The 22,229-nt window shown below is 46.8% G+C and overlaps 1 protein-coding gene across 1 annotated transcript in view; it reads right to left on the reverse strand.

Annotated features, from left to right (window-relative positions):
- Window positions 1-22,229, reverse strand: part of LOC147111681 (deuterosome assembly protein 1-like) — a 227,163-nt gene that overhangs the window by 24,971 nt on the left and 179,963 nt on the right. Inside the window, exons 10-13 of the mRNA XM_085998788.1 lie at window positions 16,648-16,845; window positions 15,504-15,590; window positions 9,094-9,299; window positions 2,771-3,104 (exon numbers count right to left, since the gene is read on the reverse strand). Coding sequence (XP_085854914.1) covers window positions 2,771-3,104; window positions 9,094-9,299; window positions 15,504-15,590; window positions 16,648-16,845 — 825 coding nt within the window. The remainder of the gene's footprint in view (window positions 1-2,770; window positions 3,105-9,093; window positions 9,300-15,503; window positions 15,591-16,647; window positions 16,846-22,229) is intronic.

The following is a 22,229-nucleotide window of genomic DNA, read 5'->3' on the forward strand; positions in this document are numbered from 1 at the left end:
GATTGTTGGTAGGTGAACAGTGTGTGAGGCTAGTGGTGCAGTTGGTAGGAGATGGCTTTTGAAGATGCATTTGCTGACCTTGACCACTGGTCTGAGGTCATGAAACTTCTTTGGGCACTGGAGCCAGGTCGTGGGTGCGATACTGCTGGCAGTGATGACCTCGGTGATCTGGTCGCACATCGTTCTTTCTGGAGTGCCTCCTGGCCACCTGTGGGTAGAGGACCTCTCTTGCAGTGTTGAACCCTTGCACAAAGCTAGAGTGCTGTGTGCGAGACCCCGGGTGCCCCTTCCCTGGCTTATTGAGCCATTTGTGTTGGTGCTGAAGCACTTTTACCATTTTTTTACGTGCAGAATGCAGTTCAGCTTTAAGAGCTAAAGACTGACATTTTGGAATTATTTTTAATATTTTTTTTTCAGAAGGCAATTGAGCTCTAAGGGCTAAAGACTGCCTTTTTTTAAATGTTTTTTATTTTTTTCATTTTAGAAGGCAGTTCCCCTTTAAGAGCTCAACACTGCTTTCAAAAATGACAGGCTAGCTTTAAGACAACGCTACCTTGCTCCAGAAACACTATGGCCATGCTACAATGGGCCTCCTGCTGAGCCCACCACCCGAGACAGTGCATTACACAGTAGGTTTTGCGCTCCGATCATTTAAATCAGCAGGCAGCACAAAAATACCAGTGTTGCTTGCGCTCTTTTTGCGCTGGCCACTAACCTTGGGCCGCAGTGGCACGGCCCGTTTTTGGGCCTAATCCAATTTCTAGGACATGGTATTTAAATCAGAATACTAAGAAAGAGATTAGGGAGGCGATTTCTGAGGGATTGATAATCATTAAGGGAGAGCCAATGGACACATCTTTGAAGTAGATTACTACAGATCAGACAACAAACCCAAATAAACACCCACCCCCCTGCAAACATAGAGGAGAAATTCCAGGATCATAGAGAAAACACACATTCAAGCCCCTCTCCCACTGATTGGACCCCAACCCCACACTGCATCCCCCTAACTGAGCTGACATATTGTGTGATCTGCTCCCTGCACTTGGCCCCCCTCGCCCAATGAACACATATGTGGAAAGAACCACTCCAACCCACACTTGGTACCCATTCACAGATATATATAGTGAGCACCCACCCACCCATGAGTTTGGAACCATAAACCCCTTGAGCATTACTAATCTGATTAGAACCAACCCCCAAGTCAAGCAACACTCCACTCCCAAAGTGACCATTGTTTTGGTGATTGGAGCCCACACATTTCTCGAGTCCACATATCACCCCCCACACTGACCATAGCTTAGATGACTGGAGTTCAGATCCCTCAACCAAACAACACCCTCACCCACTGAGCATCATTTTGGTGACCAGAACTGAGCCTCCTCATCGGAGCACATCTCCCCACACCCTTCCTCAGAGCATCACTTTGCTGATTGGAACCAACCTACCCATCCTTCTTTCCCTATCCTCTTCATTTCTCCCTCCTTCCTCTTCTCTCTCTCTCTTTCCCCTCTCCCACTCACTGCTCCCCTTTTCTCCCTTCCCTACTCATTTCCCCCCCCCCCCCACTTCTCTCATCTTCCCATCTCCTCTCTTTCCCCTGCGCCTTCTTGTCCCTCTCCTCGTTGGTCCAGTTCAATTGTCCTCTGCCCTCTAAGCCTGCTTAACAAATTCTGATGTGCATCGTCACAGGAGATTAATATTAAATAATCATCATATTTGTAATTCAGCAGAACACACCTATTTAGTAATAACAATGATCAACAGTTAATGTCACAGGTTGCTCTTCATACCTTTTTATTTTTAGTAATGATTATTAATTTTTAAATCACCAAGCTCAAGTATAATTCTCAGTGCGAAATTTATATTTATTTATTACTTGTATTCTTTGTGAATGTGGAATACTTATTGAATCAGGATTCATGTTGTTACTTATGCCCAAGTTTGCCAGCTTTGAAAAACAAAATTGATTCAGAATTAATATCTTCCTCAACAATTAGAATCATAGAACGAAGCAGCACAGAAGGAGGCCTTTTGGCTCATCATGCTTGTGCTGGCTCTTTGAAAGAGCGATCCAATTAGTCCCACTCATTCCCTGCTCTTTCCCCATAGCCCTGCAAAATGTCTCCTTTTCAAGTATATATGTCCAATTCCCTTTTGATAGTTACTATTGAATCTGGTTCCACTGCCCTTTCAGGCAGTGCATTCCAGATATAGAAGGGTCAGTAATCAGAGGACACAGATTGGCAAAAGAACCACTGACTCTCCTATTTCTAATTATGTGGACTTGCATTATTAATATTATACTTTGGTTATGTAAGAAAGACAGACTTGCATTTAGATAGCACTTTTCATGTCCTCAGCTTGTCGCAAAGCGCTTCACAGCCAGTACATTTGAAGTGGAGTCACTGTTGTTACGTCACAGCAAGGTTTCACATGCAGCAAATAAGATTAACAACCAGTTAAACTGTTTTTCCTGGTGCAGCTTGAGAGAAAAATGTTAGCCAGGACGCCAGGAGAACTCCCCCACTCTTCTTTGAATAGTTTATGGGATCCACCTGAGCAGGCGGACAGGGCCTCCGTAATGTCTTATCCGACAGGCAGCACCTCTGACAATGCAGCACTCCCTCAATACTGTACCAAAATGTCAGTCTAGATAGTGGTACTTGAACCCTTCCAACTTAGAGGTGAGAATGCTACTACCAAACTAAGCCAGAAATACTAGTTTTCTGAGAGTCATGTATAAATTCTTAAAAACATAAACACTCACCAGTGGCAGGAAACTCTCCTGAGTATGGATGGAGGTTAGAGAAATGCCAGGCATTTTTATATCAGCAAACGGTTCACTTGCAATATCATTGCTATGGCAAAAGGAGTAGCCATTATCTGCAGACAGTTCTGTAAGTGTTGGCTTTCTTTCCAGTGAGAACTCCCTACTTTTTATGCCTGTAAATCGAGGTGCAGAAATCCTGAAGTTGTTTTGAATGCGGCAGTCCTTCTGAATGTTCCTAATTTTACCCTCATAATGTTGTATAGTTTCATCCAGTTTGGTTTTCATGGTCCTCATTTGTTGCTCATTTTCCTGTCGCAGTTTTTTAACTCTCCTAAAATTCCAAAATAATGGTAGACATTTCACAACTTAATAGAATTTCTAACCTATCAAACACAGTTTATCCAACTATGCAATTGAACATGGACATCCTCTCATGTCACCACAGAGCTATTATTATTTATTGTTATTCCCCATCTCTCCTAAAAAAGCTGGCTTCTTCTGAGATACGATTCCAGAGACGCTGACTGCCCTCCTATACCTCACCAAAATGGCCATTCTTCACTTACAAGCCCAGCAGGTTATTCAAACATGTAGGGCAAGGGTCAACATAGCCAAGCCCCATCCCTTCCTCACCTGATATCAACACAGGTGCACTTTCCAGAATAAATCACCGAGCAGTGAATGAACAACTTGCATTTATATAGCACCTTTAACGTAGTAAAACATCCCAAGACCAATGAAAGCTGATTTCCTCCCTTTTTCCCCAGGAGCATCAGGCCTCATAGCTCTCGCTGACATCAGCTAACTCAGAACAGACAGGAGGTTGAATCTGGGATCTTCCTGGCCCCTATGGTTCAGTATCACAAGAACTAGTGCACCAACCACCTATGCCATCAATGGAGCTTGCTCAGATCAAAATGGTCGGCCTGCTCCGATCACGCACCTGTTCACGTGGGCTCAGGGATTGCACTAAATTGTTTCCATGCCTGCTTAACATGCTGCTAGTGTTAATGGGGGTGGGGGGGGTGTTGAAATCAGACGTCACTGGCACCAATTAAAAGCAGCCACCAACTCTTAAAAGGGACGTGCACTGTGGCTGCAATCAGCTTCATTCTGAGCAGCACTGAAATGGCAGGCAGAATAGATGTTGGAAGGACTCCTTAATTTTCAGATGTAGCTTTGGTGATGCTGCTGGAGGAGGTGGTACCTCATCTTGGCACTCAATGGCAAAACGGTATCCCGGCTAGCTTTGCTGCAACAGTGGGCAGAGGTAGCAGAGTAGGTTAGCACCAGAAGCCTTGCTCCAAGGACCTGGCTACAATGATGAAAAAGTTCAATGACCTGACAAGGGTGTATAAGGTAAGACTCTTAACTCACATCGATCGATAGTTTCTGCTTAGCCCTGCAGTACATGCAGCCCCAGCATTCATAAACCTTCCCTCACCAGTTCCCACCACTCCATTCACTGCAGCATACTTTCACCCGCGCCATGACAGGAGCTGATGACTGTTGGACAGACCACCGCCTAATCCGCTCTGTCATCTCCATCAATATAGCCCCAAAACAGCGGCGGCAACAGAAACAATGCTGCAGGAAAATTAACGCTGGAGCACTCAAAGACCCTGCTAAGAAAGCCCTATTCAGCCTGTGCCTCACAAACAACCTGACGACTCCCAGTGATGCAGAGACACAGAGTGCCCACAGCGTCTGATCAGCACCTGTGAAGAGACGCTCGGTCACTCAACCAGGAAACACCAAGACTGGTTCGACGAGAATGACCAGGAGATCCAGGAGCTAATAAGCCGCAAGCGCAAGGCATTTCTGATCTGGAAACAGCAACAGAACTCGAGAGCAAGAAAGCAGCTCTACAGAAGCCTGAAGGCCGAGGTCCAACAAAAAACTCGCGACCTAAAGAACAGATGGTGGGTGGAGAAAGCGCAGGAGATCCAGCAGCTAGCTGACAACCACGACGTGCGTGGATACTTTAGCGCAGTCAAGACCATCTATGGCCCAAGCACCCAAGGCCCTTCCCCACTGCGAGCCAAGAACGGAGAGGTACTCATCAAGGACAGGGAAGCAGTCAGTGCCCGCTGGAAGGAGCACTTTGAAGATCTCCTTAACCACGACTCTGTCTTTGACACAAGTGTCCTCAACTCCATCCCACAGCATGCTACCCGCCACCATCTCAGCACAACCCCAGCCCGGCATGAGGTTGAAAAGGCCATCCGACAACTGAAGAACAACAAGGCCTCAGGAGCAGATGGAATCCCCGCCGAGGCACTAAAGCATGGCGGAGAAGCACTACTGGCGCGAATTCATGAACTCATTTCTCTTATCTGGAAGGAGGAGAGCATGCCAAGGGATTTCAGAGACGCCATAATAGTGACCATCTTCAAGAAAGGTGACAAGTCCAATTGCGGTAATTACAGAGGAGTTTCCCTGCTATCTGCCACAGGGAAAGTCATCATAAGAATCCTCCTCAATTGCCTTCTCCCAGTGGCTGAAGAGCTCCTCCCAGAGTCGCAATGTGGATTCCGCCCACTAAGGGGCACAATGGACATGATCTTCACCGCATGTCAATTACAAGAGAAATGCAGGGAACAGCACCAACCACTGTACATGGCCTTCTTTGATCTCACAAAGGCCTTCCACACTGTCAACCACGAGGGATTATGGAGTGTCCTCCTCAAATTCGGCTGCCCTCAAAAGTTTGTCACTATCCTCCGCCTGCTTCACGATGACATGCAAGCCGTGATCCTGACCAACGGTTCCACCACAGACCCAATTCACGTACGAACCGGGGTCAAGCAAGGCTGTGTCTTCGCACCAACGCTCTTCTCAATCTTCCTTGCTGCAATGCTCCATCTCACCCTCAGTAAGCTCCCCACTGGAGTGGAGCTAATTTACAGAACAAACGGGAAACTGTTCAACTTCCGTCGCCTCCAGTCCCGATCCAAGGTCGTCCCATCCTCTGTCGTCGAATTACAGTATGCAGACGATGCTTGCGTCTGCGCTCACTCGGAGGTTGAACTCCAAACCATCGTAAACACCTTCACCGAAGCATACGAGAGCATGGGCCTTACACTAAACATCCGTAAGACAAAGGTCCTCTACCAACCTGCCCCCGCCACACAGTGCTGCCCCCCGATTATCAAAATCCACGACAAGGCCTTGGACAACGTGGACCACTTTCCATACCTCGGGAGCCGACTGTCATCAAGGGCAGATGTCGATGACGAAGTACAACACCGCCTTCAGTGTGCCAGTGCAGCCTTCGGTCGCCTGAGGAAGAGAGTGTTTGAAGAGCAGGACCTCAAACCCGGCACTAAGCTCATGGTCTACGGGGCAGCAGTGATACCTGCCCTGCTGTATGCCTCAGAGACATGGACCATGTACAGCAGGCACCTCAAAGCACTGGAGAGGTAGCACCAACGCTGCCTCCGCAAGATTCTGCAAATCCATTGGCAGGATAGGCGCACCAACGTCAGTGTTCTTGCTCAGGCCAACATCCCCAGCATCGAAGCTCTGACCACGCTCAATCAGCTCCGATGGATGGGTCACATTGTCCGCATGCCCGATATGAGACTCCCAAAACAAGCGCTCTACTCGGAGCTCCGGCACGGCAAGAGAGCCCCAGGTGGGCAGAGGAAACGCTTCAAGGACACCCTCAAAGCCTCCTTGAAAAAGTGCAACATCCCCACCGACACCTGGGAATCCCTGGCCCAAGACCGCACAAAGTGGAGGAGAAGCATCCGGGAAGGCGCCGAACACCTCGAGTCTCTTCGCCGGGAGCAAGCGGAAGTCAAGCGCAAGCAGCGCAAGGAGCGCACATCAACCCAAGCACCCCACCCACCCGCCCCTTCAACCACCGTCTGCCCCACCTGTGACAGAGACTGTAGGTCCCGCATTGGACTAATCAGCCACCTGCGAGCTCATTTTTAATGTGGAAGCAAGTCATGCTCAGTTCCGAGGGACTGCCTAAGAAGAAGACGACTTTACTCCACCTTCTGCTGCTGCTCCTAACCCACTCTGCACCTGCTACTGTCCTCCTCACACCTGTGCCATCTTTCACACACCAGCAACACTGTTCTACACTGACATGAACATCCTCAAAACATCTCACTAGCCTAACAATAACACACTCCATTCTTTCTTGCAGTTGAAGCTGGCTCCCAAATAAAAAGGGAACAGACAGCCATAGGAGGTGGCCCAGCATCCATACACATCCTGTCCCCTTTGAAAGAGACTGTCATGGATATTATGGGCAGGGGACACGTCAGGAATGTAGCCTCTGGAGAGGCTGGTGGACAAGTCTCGTAGGGTTTGCAGTCATCTTATCTTTCCCTTTTCCATGACATTTCATCTCACACCCTATGCATGACAAAGGCTGCTGCTTTTTTTCCCCCTACATCTGTCTCTGCTAACTGTGACTAACTGTTAATCCTTGCCTTTCTCTTCTCTGTCAGATCCTGAAACTCTAAAGAGTACAGCAGGACCGCAGAAAGAGGGGCTTGTGCAACTCTCAATGTATGCATGTTGTGCATCTGTGCCCGGGTTCCTGACAGGAGCCATGAGCCAGGAATTCAGGAGATAGCCCTTGTCCCCAAGCAGCCAGCCTCGGTGGAAGGCGCAGGATGAAGGTACCCTGACTACTGTCAGGATACCGGGCACAGACCTGCATAACTCGTTGCCTAGTGTCGCAGACAAGTTGCACACTTAAGGAATTGAAGCCCTTCCTATTGTTAGAGGGCTTGGTCTTTTACAAGAGCGCACAGAGATTAATTTGTAATCTTTGACCAGATAGGGGTTTAGGTCCCACTAGCAGAGTATCTTTGAGCCTCTCTGCTCTCCACCGATTAATTGGTACGGGCACCCCGATGCATCCTTGCAGGCACAGACCACCCACCTCGAATATGCAATAGTTCCTATCCTCACAATTTGGTATGGGTCTTAGTCACTCGATATCAACAGACATATGGCCCACTGTGCCGCATTTCCACCTTGTGCTGAAGAAAGGTGTCAAGATGTGAATGCAGCAGAGAGGGAAAAATCATGAGGGGAAAAAGTTGAATTAAAAAGTTTCATATCTAAATCAGTACTGTAGATGCCACAAGAATGATATTAGGGTCCACGTATATCATTCTGGCATTACTACTGCATTATGAGGTGGGGGTACTGTTACAGACTGCAATGAAGCTACCACATGCTAAATTGATGCCTCCGAGAAAAAATCTTCCTTGTTACCATGAATGAGGGATCTTAAAGTGGAAGAAGGGGTTTTAAGCTTCTGAATGCAAGTGCTGTTAGGGGAAATGGCAACACATACAGTAAGATCCCAAGCGTTAATACCTCCCTTAACCAGAGTGCAGTGTGTAGGGTTAGTTGTGCAGCTCTTAATGTTAGAGGATGAAATGTCTGCTGGTTCTCATGAAAGAAAAGTGGCTGGTCTGTTACCTTGCCTGCACAGGTAATTGAAATTTTTCCAGACATTGGTCTGCAGTTCGGGAGGGGGCGGGGCAGGTGAGAGGTCAGTGCCACTGCCACCTCCCTCCACATAGATCTCAACACAGTTTTCTGAGGCTCCCTCCTGTGTGCATCCTTCAATCTTTTTATCCTCTGCTGCATTTCATCCAGGAGTGTCTGAAGGGGGAGCTCACTAAAATTTATTTTCTGCCTTCCTCAGGTTCTTCTGCCTGCTCCTCTTCAAAAGTGTGAGAAAATCTCACATGAGCATCTATTACAACTACCTGATTGTCACTTAAGTCTTGCACAAGGTTCACTAATGACCACAAGGTTCACTAATGAAATCATGTCATTCTTTCCTTTTTAAAGGCTGCACTGCTATTTCCAAACTCCCCCAGTGCAGTGGTCCTGCATTACATGCGAGCTGTGCTGAAGAAATGGCAGAGTATTTGAATGAGTTAACTTTGTGTTTTACTGTGGGTCAATGCTGGAGTGAATTGGTGGGCAGAAGTCCCATCCTTGGAGTGCATCATCAGGATAAATATATTTATCTGATCCTTTAAGGTGAATGAAATAGATTTATTAAATCTTTCTGTGAACTACAGATGCACTTCTACACTTAAAATAAAAACAATGTGAAAATGTTTCTGCATTTCCCAAATAATACCACTAATAAGGAATCACTCTGTAGCTAGGTACATTTTTGCAACAGTCAGCATTGCAAAAAGTTACAAACTAATTTCACAGATGGAAAGAAAATATGTAAACCTTGATGTCAAAAAGGAAATCAAGTTTTCAAAGATTTAACACTCTGCTTCATAATAACTGCAACAAAACTGTAGAAATATGCACATTACCTGTCTTCATGTTCTTTCATCTCTGCTACAGCCTGTTGTGTATGGCGAAGAGCTGCCTCATACTTTTCCTGGCTAGCCTTAGAAGACATTTCCAGCTCTGCCCGTAGTTTGACCAAGTCCTTCTGTAACTGTTTATTATCATACCCCAGTTTATAGATAGAGGCTGCGTAAGCATTCTGCAACTCCTTCACTTGATTATCGTCTATCTGCAAAGAAAGTAATAAATGTACTGAAATACCATCAATCTTATCCTAGAAGAATGCTCAGTCAATAACGGGCAGAAAGCACTTTATTGATCTTTCTCTATTATAAAAGGCAATTTTTCATAAACCATGTGAAGGAAATAACTATATTTATGTCAGCCAGATTACTAAAACAAACCACAAACTAGTGTATTCATAAAATCAATGACCTACATTTAGACAATGGAAAAGTTATGAACCACAAAACTATAAAATGACGTGGAGATGCCGGTGTTGGACTGGGGTGGACAAATGTAAGAAATCACACAACACCAGGTTATAGTCCAACAGCTTTATTTGAAATCACAAGCTTTCGGAGCGCTGCTCCTTCGTCAGGTGAAGTGGAGAGATGCATAAAAACACAGCTTATATAGTCAGAGAATAATGTCAGATGTTTACAGGTAATCTTTCTAACTGCCATTTATCACACCTCGGCAGAGAGATAATCACAGCAAAGGTGTAAATGGTGTCCAAACAGGTCAGTCAGGAAAACATTACATCAAAGAGCAATGAGGTGGGGTCACAAGGGGTCAAATGTTGCAGATGCTGGGGTCTGTATGAAAAACAACAAAACAGACAAAAAACATTTTTTTTGCTGGAAATCACAGCAGGTCCGGCCGCATCTGTGTGGAGTGAACAAGCCAACGACGACTCGAGTCTGGATAACCCTACGTCAGGTGGGGTTACATGTAGCGTGACATGAACCCAAGATCCCGGTTCAGGCCGTCCTCATGGGTACGGAACTTGGCTATCAGTTTCTGCTCGATGATTTTGCGTTGTCGTGTGTCTCGAAGGCCGTCTTGGAGAATGCTTACCCGAAGATCGGAGGCTGAATGTCCTTGACTGCTGAAGTGTTCCCCGACTGGGAGGGAACACTCCTGCCTGGCGATTGTTGCGCGGTGTCCGTTCATCCGTTGTCGCAGTGTCTGCATGGTCTCGCCGATGTACCATGCTCTGGGGCATCCTTTCCTGCAACGTATGAGGTAGACAACGTTGGCCGAGTCACATGAGTATGTACCATGTACCTGGTGGGTGGTGTCCTCACGTGTGATGATGGTACCTGTGTTGATGATCTGGCATGTCTTGCAGAGGTTGCTGTGGCAGGGTTGTGTGGTGTCGTGGTCGCTGTTCTCCTGAAAGCTGGGTAATTTGCTGCGAACGATGGTCTGTTTGAGGTTAGGCGGCTGTTTGAAGGCGAGTAGTGGAGGCGTGGCGATGGCCTTAGCGAGGTGTTCATCATCATCGATGACATGTTGCAGGCTGCGAAGAGCATGGCGTAGTTTCTCCACGCCGGGGAAATACTGGACGACGAAGGGTACTCTGTTGGTTGTGTCCCGTGTTTGCCTTCTGAGGAGGTCTATGCGATTTTTCGCTGTGGCCCGTCGGAACTGTCGATCGACGAGTCGAGCGTCATATCCCGTTCTTACGAGGGCGTCTTTCAGCGTCTGTAGGTGTCCATCGCGTTCCTCCTCGTCTGAGCAGATCCTGTGTATTCGCAGGGCTTGTCCATAGGGGATGTCTTCTTTAACGTGGTTAGGGTGGAAGCTGGAGAAGTGGAGCATCGTGAGGTTGTCCGTGGGCTTGCGGTAGAGTGAAGTGCTGAGGTGTCCGTCTTTGATGGAGATTCGTGTGTCCAAGAATGAAACCGATTCTGAGGAGTAGTCCATGGTGAGTTTGATGGTGGGATGGAACTTGTTGATGTTATCGTGTAGTCTTTTCAGTGATTCTTCACCGTGGGTCCATAGGAAGAAAATGTCGTCGATGTATCTGGTGTATAGCATTGGTTGGAGGTCCTGTGCAGCGAAGAAGTCTTGCTCGAACTTGTGCATGAAGATGTTGGCGTATTGGGGTGTGAATTTGGTCCCCATGGCTGTTCCGTGTGTTTGGGTAAAGAACTGGTTGTCGAAAGTGAAGACATTGTGGTCAAGGATGAAGCGGATGAGTTGTAGGATGGCGTCTGGAGATTGGCTGTTGTTGGTGTTGAGTACTGAGGCTGTCGCAGCGATGCCGTCATCGTGGGGGATACTGGTGTAGAGTGCCGAGACGTCCATCGTGGCGAGTAGTGTTCCTGGTTTGACTGGTCCGTGGGTGCTGAGTTTCTGTAAGAAGTCTGTAGTGTCACGACAGAAGCTGGGGGTTCCCTGTACGATGAGTTTCAGGATGCCCTCGACGTATCCAGAGAGGTTCTCACACAGGGTTCTGTTGCCTGATACGATAGGACGTCCGGGTGTGTTGGCTTTGTGTATCTTTGGGAGGCAGTAGAAGTCTCCCACGCGGGGAGTACGTGGGATGAGAGCACGTAGGATGCTTTGAAGGTCTGGATCGAAGGTTTTGATCAGTCTGTTGAGTTGGCGGGTGTGTTCTTTGGTCTGATCTGCGGGTAACTGTCTGTAGTGTTCCTGGTTGTCCAGTTGTCGGTATGCTTCTTTGCAATAGTCCGTTCTGTTCTGTATGACGATGGCTCCTCCTTTGTCTGCTGGTTTGATGACGATGTTGCGGTTGGTCTTGAGAGTGTGGATGGCGTTGCGTTGTGCTCGGGTGACATTCTGGACTGTCTTGTGAGTGCGGCTGATGAATCTGGCGTTGATGCATCTCCTGACAGCTTGAGCATACATGTCAAGCTTAGGGCAGTGACCCTCCGGAGGGGTCCAATTTGACTCTTCTTCGGTTGCTGCACTGCGGATCCCTCTGTCTGCTGGTCCAGATCATTGATTGTCTCATTGGGTTCGCGCTGACATCTTGCGATTTGTGGAAGAATTCCCGGTGCCTCATTCTCCTGATGAATTCCTCTGTGTCTGCTGCGAGACCGATGGGGTCCATTTTGGTGGTGGGGCAGAAATTGAGCCCTCGGCTGAGAACTTCAATTTCGTCTGGTTGAAGGGTGTGGTCGGACAGGTTGATGATGGACTTCCCTGTGGTTTCAACCATGGTACCGGAAGAGGCTTGGTTGCTGCTGCTGGTGAAGCCGAGTTTCTCAAGCTTCCTGTTCTTGGTGTGACATAAGACAAAGAGCAGTACACAGACTCGAAGCAGAGAGTCACTGAACAATGATATGGCACCTCAGATTAGCAGTCTATCGATTCATTATTCAAACAGTTTCAGAGATACAGGGTTAGGCTTTGCTTTGCTACACCCCTCCCCACCTTGGTGATTTTTCACCAGATCAGGGATAGGCAGTGGTGGAATGCTACATAGGTACACACTGCACCATATTCCCACCTTTCTGCAATTTTCCAGCGATGGGTCCCATCAGGACAATGTGGCCCCGATTTTTGGCTTGTGTGGGAAATGGTCGGGTTTCCCCGAATGTGGGGTTTCTGACACACATAAAAAAGTGTCAGCCAGCTCCACGCAATTTTCCCTCAAGTGGCCAATTAATTCCCAGCATGTGGGCGGCCTTGCTAATTGTCCAATTCATGTCAGAAAGCCCCACAGTATGATGTCATCATTCGTGGTGCTTTCAAGGTCCATAGCAAGCACTGCATCCTCTGAAGGCTTCCAAACGAACCATACAGGATGGCAGAGGAGTCTGCAGCAGCTGTGGCCAGTGCCAGACCCCGAGCTGCCCCCAAATTCGACGAGGCTTCACTGCAGGCATTATTGGATGGGGTTAGGGCCCACAGGGAGGTCCTCTTCCCTAGGTCAGGGAGGAAGAGGCCTCCCACTGAGACCAATGCTGCATGGATGCAGGTGTCAGCAGATGCCAACTCGCTGGGAGTCACCAGAAGAACCTTGGCATTACATCTCTAACTCCTTCCTTTACTCCCCCACAGTACCATCCAGAGCCCCCGTCCTCACTGTGGAGGAGGAAGAGGCTGTGCAGCCAGACTCCTCAGAGGAAGCTCCAACCTCTGAGGGCGCAGCATCAGGAGAAGTAAGCATACCCAGCACCAGCGCAGACACTCACACCTCGGGGGACCTTCGGGACATAGAGTAGTGTTGTCACCTGGTGTTTCACAGCTCACAAGTGAGCCTCAGCAGATTCTGGAGACAGGGACAGCAGTGGAGAGTCCTCGTCGGAGGGCGCAGGACTCTGCCAGCTTAGCTCAGCTGCGCTGCATGTCGACCCTCTGCCTCTGGGTCCATCCACAAGAGAAGAGGTGATGGATCTCCATGCACAGATGCAGGAGTCTCTGGCAGGTTTTGTCTCCAGGGTCGCTGCGAGTGTGGAGCGAATGGAGGAGTCCATAGCGACCGTGAGCAGAGCCTTTGTGGAGTCATTGGCGCATGAACGCATCACCATGGAAAGGTTGGCAACCTCCATGGAGGATATAACTCGCCAGGGTACGGAAAACATGGTGAGTGTTCATAAGAGAATAACATCTCTTGAGGCACTAACTTCCGGCGCTAAAGCCCTCGCTGCGCCAAAACCGAATTTCTAGGCCCAGATCTTCATGGAAGTCCTTCTGAGTAGGACTGCCAGTGCAGAAACGGGTCCCCATGGCCTCCTAAAGCGCAGCAAGGTGCTCTCAAGCCACTTCCAAGCGCTGGCCCCTTCTGGCCTGTGCAGCTTCAGGTGAGTGAGCAGCAGCCTGGTGCTCCTGTTGCTGATCCTGCTGTTCCTGGTTCTGCGGCTGCCACCTCTGCTGCTGGAGATCCTCTAATGGCAAGAAGGGAAGGAGAAAAAGGCATCCCATGCTTCTCGTAGATGCCTCCGCTGAGGAAGCGCTGAGTGAGGGTGGCGAGAGGGGCTTCCCAGGAGATCGCATTGGAGAAGTGTGTGAGGCTCCAACCTTCCACAGCTGTGCCTAAGCCTTGAAGAAGTAGCCCCAAACCTGCAACAACAAGGTCCTTCAACATACAAGTGCTGTCCCTTTAAATCGCAGCTTCTCCGATTGACCTGCAGCTGCAAGCAAGCAAGCCAACTGTTTTCACGCCAGGTCTCATCAGCAGGGTTCCCCGCAGGCGTGTTTCAGGTAGGGAAAGCCCCAAATTCGCAACGGCCCCGGAAAATCTTCCTCAACAAGGTGATAATTGGTGATTAGTGTTCCGACGACCAGTCCCGCCAGCGGCGGCCGGGACTGAAGCGGGTCGCGCAGAAATGGCGGTCCGAAAGTTGGACGGGGCGGGGAATCAGGCGGGGGCGGGGGGGGGGCGGGAGTCGCGACCCGCTTTTTCCGTGATTTTTGGCCCCGGCCGCATGAAAAGCCGCCCGACGGCTGCCAGAAAATTGACCCCTGTATGTCTATGCACATATTGGTGGAAGATGTTTATTCTATGCAAATGAGGGAAACATAGCCTTGACTGCTAATTGCGCTGCATGAACACTAGATGCTTCCTGTTAGGCCTAAGTACCAGAATTCAGTGGTCACTGGAAGGAGGCAAAAAAAAGTCAATGCACAGTGAAAGCCCAGCAAGCATTCAGGGAGGGTTACCTTGCATGGGCACAAAACAGCAGAGGGTGGGGGTGGGGAGGGGAGATGGGGAAGGGAGTAAAAACTTAAGAAAAGCCATTTTGCACAGATGCTGCATGCATCCCAACCATGTGCCAGACCCCCCCAGGCGTCCACGTTAAATCTTCGCTCTCTTTTTGGTGAGACTTCTAAATGGAGGATATATCATAATGGCCCCGAGGCCAGAAGTCAGCCAAGGTAAATAGGGCACATCTGTGGTGGGTGGAAGTCCTTCCAGCCCCTTCTCCCCAGGAGTTGTAGGCCAATCAGGGGAAGGGAGGGTGTTAAAAGCAAATGCACACAGCTTAACACAACCACAAATATTGGTTACAAGACGGCATCCCATTTTTGGACAATGCAGTGGCAAAAGGTAATGATACTGCAAAATACTGTGTTATGCAATGGCAGGATATGTGTTTACAACTGATAACTTGGAAGTTACTAATTTTACATGTGCTGACATGACAGGTTACAGAGTAGATGTATGGTGCGTCATCACAAGGTGAATTGAAAAGTTGAATGTCAAGTCAGCCATAAACCCCTAATCCAGCTCCAGTAGTCAGATCCACAGTGGCATTTATATCCACGCATCTACCCTTTTAGCTGAAAAATACTGCACAGTACCCAAAAAGAGGGAGCAAAAAATACATTTTAAAATCAGAAAAAGGGAATTTTATTTTATTCTCACAGCCAAGCAGATTCTATTTGCTTTTTTTAAAAAGCATTGTAATCTACAATATTGTTGTTTTATTTTCCACATTTAATTTCCATTTACCATAGATCTTTTACCCTCCAAAGTTTGCAAAATTTCCTTCAAGTGTTTGTTCTCTGCTTTAAGAGATTCGAGCTGGTCCATGGCCACCTATAAATTCAGACAAAACCATGAACTACACAAAGCTTTATTACACAAGTATGGCAATCTAATTTGAGAATTTTTAAAATTGTTTTTGTTGAAATAAGGAATGGATAATTTTCCCATTTCAGAGCACTTGTGTCAGCATCAGAGACAGTGCAAAGGAAAATCTCCCTTATCTTGTATTTTATCACTTCTTACCCCCATATTAAGACATCCTCCAACATTAAAAATGATGGATGTCTGCCAATTATATTTATTAAAGCACCCATATATGCAAAAGTTATTGTATTTTTAAAATTAATAACACCTTCACATCAGCATCCAAGTTCAAAACGTATGATGCTGATTCATGTTAACAACTGTTTGCTGACAGATCGGCTACGGACATCAGTTAAGCGGGTCTCTCCTAGTCTTCAGAACCAATAGTCTTGTTATTCCGAACGCTACCAGCAACAAGATGAAAACCAATATCTCATCATAGGTAGAAGAGTTTTAAACACTATTTTTCAGCAACTGCAAGGGAGAAACTTTAAATTGGAAATATTCTTAATCACAGTAATGTTTCCCTTTCAACAAAACTTCATATTTGATGTAGAGACCAAGCACAGCCAGGTGATTTTTTTACTCTACCGTTCTACATTACCTACGTCAAACTGTGTTAATCTTTAGTTTTCTTGCCATTAGGGCATAGCAAATGAAGGCAAAATGGAGAAACATACAATAATAACAGCAACCAATGTAGGTGATGTAAATTCATGGCCTCATGAATATGCAATAAAATATGTAATTAGAAAATGATTTTTATAGTACAAGAGCACTTATTCTTGAAACTGTACTTACAAATTGTGAAGATACACAATTTTAAAGAAAGTAGAAAACCTATCATCTCTTTTAGCACAACATATTTCAAATTTTAATTTATGTTGCAGAAAAATAGTGCGTTCACCTAAAGATTTCTCAGATACCCCAACACTCTTAATATCATATGTAAGGAGTTCATTTTTAAGATTAGCTGTTAAAATGTCCATTTAGATATTACTTGTGAATGTACAATTTCACACACCCAATACTCAGCCAATATTTGTTCTCTTTTTTCCAGTTCAGTTTTGAGTTGCTTTTCCAGATGAGCAGTTTTCTCTGTGACAGTTGCTATGGTGATTTCTTTTTGAATGAGCTCTGTAGTCAGGTTGGAGACCTCTGTTCTAATTCCTACCATCTCAGAGCTATGCGACTGCTCCTTCTGACGCAGACAGTCCCTTAACTGCAAGAAAACAACACAGAATAAAATAACTATTCAAAATATTTTTTGAGATCAAGTGGCATGGTTACATGATTTTTACAATTTATAGCTAAAGTATTCAAGCAGCTATATTTAATTGCCCTTTCTGATGGACTATAACAACAAAGGATGATGCTACAATTATTAGAATGAGAATTTGCAGTTAAAAGGTCTATTAGAGCATCATCCTTTCTCATTTGGTATCTCTGTTCAAATCCACCTAAGAGGAATAAAGATTTTCTCAGTCCAATGCAGTAAAAAGGGTCTAAGTGAAATATATTATGGCAGTCAATCTATTTTGTAGTAGGCATGAACCTCCATCACACAAATGCCCCAAATTCAGAACAAAAAAAAGTGTTTGGACAATAAAACAAGATGTAGGGGAAAGGAAATGCCATGCTAATGCAATTTTACAGAATTTTTCTGAATTTGAGGTTAAAACAAATTGTTGGGACAGAGTTCTAAATTTTACCAAAGGATTCACTTAAGGAGAAGTTGCTTACAAGTGAAAATGAACGGTAGCATAGTGGTAATGTCACTGGGCTAGTAATCCAAGGGCCTGGACTAATGATCCAGAGACGTGAGCAGGGGAATTTAAATTCAGTTAATTAAATTAAAATCTGGAATAAAAAGCTAGTATCAGTAATGGTGATCATGAAACTATCGTTTTGTCATAAAAACCCATCTGGTTCACTAATGTCCTTTAGGGAAGGAAATCTGCCGTCCTTACCTGGTCTGGCCTATATGTGACTCCAGACCCACAGCAATGTGGTTGACTCTTAACTGCCCTCTGAAATGGCCTAGCAAGCCACTCAGTTGTAACAAACCGCTACGAAACAAAATAATAAGAATGAAACCAGGCGGACCACCCTGCACTGACCTCGGCACCGGCTACGGACACGGCAACGGCACACCCAGCCCAGTCAACCCTGCAAAGTCCTCCTCACCAATATCTGGGGACTTGTTCCAAAATTGGGAGAGCTGTCCCACAGGCTAGTCAAGCAACAGCCTGACATAGTCACACTCACAGAATCATATCTTTCAGCCAATGTCCAAACTCCTCCATCACCATCCCTGGGTATGTCCTGTCCCACCGGCAGGATAGACCCACCAGGGGTGGCGGCACAGTGGTATACAGTCGAGAAGGAGTGGCCCTGGGAATCCTCAACATTGACTCCGGACCCCATGAAGTCTCATGGCTTCAGGTCAAACATGGGCAAGGAAACCTCCTGCTGATTACCACCTACCACCCTCCCTCAGCTGATGAATCAGTACTCCTCCATGTTGAACACCACTTGGAAGAAGCATTGAGAGTAGCAAGGGCACAGAATGTACTCTGGGTGGGGGACTTCAATGTCCATCACCAAGAGTGGCTCAGTAGCACCACAACTGACTGAGCCTCCACGTAAGTTTTAAAGGAGGCGGGTACCCGCCCCACACTGGGACCCGCCGACCCGAGGTGGGAAGGGATTAGTGCCAATTTACTGCCTGTTAACAGGTAGTTAACAGGCAGTTTTTAGCCTAATCCCTATTTTGAAGGGTGTCGTGTGGGATTCCCGACGGCTCCAAACCACGCCAGGTTAGAGCAGGCGGGCCGTCGGGTTGAAGGACTTGGAGGGGTCGAGATGTCGGTGTTCAGGTGAGTGATGGGTGCATGAGTGCAAAGGTAAGTGTGTTTGGTGTGTCTAAAGTGTGTAAAGAAGTTTAAATTACCTGTACTTACCTTTACAGCCTTTCTTCCTCTAGGCTTCGGGAGTCCATCATTCAGCCAGCACAGAAAGCAGAATGGCCGCGAGCTGTCAAAAGTGACAGCCTTCAGCTTGCAGTGCCGGCGAGAGTTCTAACTGAGTCTGTGTAGAAGGACTCAGGTTAGAAGACTGTCAGTGTTTGACAGCTTCAAACAGCTGTGAAACACTGATATTTCATCTGTCAGCACATCTTGACAGATGAAATTTTAGTCTGTGACGTCACCTGTTGCCGGGTGGCCCTTAATTGGCCTGCTGAGCCCACTGGGCGGGCTCAACAAGGTCAATCAAGGGAAAATCGCGTGGATTGGCCGCATCTCGATGGAGGCGGGACTAAAACCCGAAAGTTGTAGTCCCGCCTCCTTAATGAAAATCCAGCCCCTAGAGTGCAGTTGTCATGGGAGTGCAGTTTGGAACAGAGTGTAAGCCTGCGAGTTTGGTGAGTAAGGGAGTTCGGTGAAGAGGGTAGGGAGGTGCTCCTTTCTTCTTTTTCTATCTTTGTCAGCCTCCAGGAGAGCAGGAGTTAAAAATTTGCATGAGGGGGGACAGAGAACCAGCGGGAGTTCGGCTCTGTGAAACCCCCCAACCGCATTCAGAGAAAAATAAAAGGTGACATCACAGGGAAAAGGCAGAGGCAGCGGACCGGAGCGAGAGCGGAGGCGGGGCAAATAAACAGCGCGGCAGAGGCAAGCCCAAGAGCAGAGGCAGTAGACCTGACAACAAAAACAAGGAGTGACTTCACAGGAAAGCAGGGAAGTGATTGGTTGGTCAGAATTTCTCTGTTTTCTTGGGCATTGGTTTAAATTAAGATTAAAAACGAAACGTTCAAAACTTAAACACTTAATTAATTACTGCTGCAACATGTGGGAGCTGGTGGACAACACTGAGGCCCATGGCGACCACATTTGCAGTAAGTGTTGGTTGCTCGTGTTGATGAGCTGGAGTCCGAGCTTCAAACATTGTGACACATCAGGGAGGGGGAGAGTTACCTGGACGCTGTGTTCCAGGAGGCAGTCACACCCTCTTAGATTAATTAATTCAAATTTGGTTGGTGGTCAGGGACAGGTGGGTGTGACTACGAGCGAGGCAGATATGGGGACCCAGGAGGTAGTGGTGGAGGGGCCTCAGCCCTTGCTCTTGTCCAACAGTTACTAGTTTCCTACTTCCTGTGGGGATGAGAGCAGGGACTGCAGGGAGGATGAGCAAACTGACCACAGCACTGTGGTACAGGGAGCCATTCAAGCGGGGGGAGCAAAAAGAAATGTGGTAGTGGTAGGGGACAGTTTCGTTAGGGGGATTGACACTGTTCTCTGCAGCCAAGAGCATGAGTCCCGAAGGCGGTGTTGCCTGCCTGGTGCCAGGGTAAAGGACATCTCCTCTGGGCTGGAGAGGAACTTAGAGGGGGAGGGGAAAGATCCAGTTGTCGTGGTCCATGTAGGTACCAACGACATAGGTAGGACAAAGAAAGAGGTTCTGCTGAGGGAGTATCAGAAGCTAGGGGCTAAATTAAAAAGCAGAACCTCAAAGGTAATAATCTCTGGATTACTGCCTGAACCACGTGCAAATTGGCATAGGGTAAATAAGATCAGAGAGATGAACGAGTGGCTCAAAGATTGGTGTGGGAGAAATGGGTTTCGATTCCTGGGGCACTGGCACCAGTACTGGGATAAGAGGGAGCTGTTCCGTCGCAATGGGCTTCCTTTGAACCAGGCTGGGCCCAGTGTCCTAGCGAATCGAATAATTAGGGCTGTAGATAGGGCTTTAAACTAAATAGTGGGGGGGAGGGATACACTGAGCAGAAATGTAAAAAGTCAAAGAAAAATGAGAAGGCAATAGTGCAGGGAAGCGATAGGGGTAATGATAACCAGAGTGTGACAGGAAGGGACAGAGCGTATACACATAAGAGTGCATCAGAAAGAGGGGTCAGAGTAGGGAAAAATGGTAAAAAGACAACATTAAAAGCTCGATATCTGAACACACGCAGCATTCGTAACAAGATAGATGAGTTGACAGCACAAATAGAAATAAATGGGTATGATCTGATAGTCATTACAGAGACGTGGTTGCAAGGTGACCAAGGCTGGGAACGGAATATTCAGGGGTATTTGCCATTTCGTAAGAATAGGCAGAAAAGAAAAGGAGGTGGTGTAGCTCTGTTAATAAGGGATGAGATCAGTGCAGTAATGAGAAATGATATTGGCCTAGAAGATCAAGATGTAGAATCAGTTTGGGTGTAGATAAGAAAGAATAAGGGTAAGAAGTCACTGGTGGGAGTGGTCTACAGGTCCCCAACAGTAGCCACACTGTAGGACAGAGTATAAATCAAGAAATAATACAGGCTTGTAAGAAAGGTACGACTATAATCATGGGAGATTTTAATCTTCATATTGATTGGACAAAGCAAATTGGCAAAGATTGACTTGAGGAAGAGTTCTTAGAGTGTATACGGGATGGGTTCTTGGAACAATATGTTGTGGAACCAACCAGGGAGAAGACTATTTTAGACCTGGTAATGTGTAACGAGGCTGGATTAATTAATGATCTCGAAGTGAAGGATCCTCTTGGGAAGAGTGATCATAGCATGGTAGAATTTCAAATTCAGTTTGAGGGTGAGAAAGCTAGGTCTCAAACTACTGTCCTGAACTTAAACAAAGGTAATTACAAAAGGTATGAAGGCAGACTTGGTTAAAGTGGACTGGGAAAATATATTACAGGGTAAGACTGTAGAAATTAAGTGGCAAACATTTAAGGAGATATTTCATAACTCTCAGCAAAGATATATTCCAGTGAGAAAGAAAGACTCTAAGAAAAGGATGAACCATCTGTGGCTAACTAAGGAAGTAAAGGGTGGTATCAAATTGAAAACAAAAGCATACAATGTTGTGAAGAATAGTGAAAGGCCAGAGGATTGGGAAATTTCTAAAAACTAGCAAAGGACGACTAAAAAAATAATAAAGAGAGAGAAGATAGCTTATGAGAGTAAGCTAGCAAGAAATATAAAAACAGACAGTAAGAGCTTCTACAGGTACATAAAAAGGAAGAGAGTAGCTAAGGTAAACATTCACACAACACCAGGTTATAGTCCAACAGCTTTATTTGAAATCACAAGCTTTCGGAGCGCTGCTCCTTCTTCAGGTGAAGTGGAGAAATGCATAAAGACACAGCTTATATAGTCAGAGAATCATGTCAGATGTTTACAGGTAACCTTTCCAACTGCCATTTATCACACCATGACTACTATCGACACCACAAACTGCCGGCTCAAAGTGGAGAGGATCTCCAAGAAGATCGCGCATATTGACACAGACATCAAGTTTCTACAGAGATGCAAGAAAGCAGACAAGATCCCGAAAGGACTACAGATCACTAACCCACTCAAGTCGACCTACAACACAGACTACGCTGAGAGACTCTGCCGTCGTACCTCTCGCACACTCCTCAACCATCTCGTACACCAGCTCTACAGCAGACGCCGCAACCTCGAAACCGAGATGGAGTCCATGTTCTCAGCCTGTGCTCAGGACGCAGCAGACCAGCTACGAGACACCGCCAAACAAACAAGGCAACGGAACTACGCTACCTACATGCACACCAAGAACAGGAAGCTTGAGAAACTTGGCA

Source organism: Somniosus microcephalus, chromosome 10 (assembly GCF_052327205.1).
Source record: "Somniosus microcephalus isolate GS21.2 chromosome 10, FLI_Smic_1.0, whole genome shotgun sequence".
NCBI classification, from domain to species: Eukaryota; Metazoa; Chordata; class Chondrichthyes; order Squaliformes; family Somniosidae; genus Somniosus; species Somniosus microcephalus.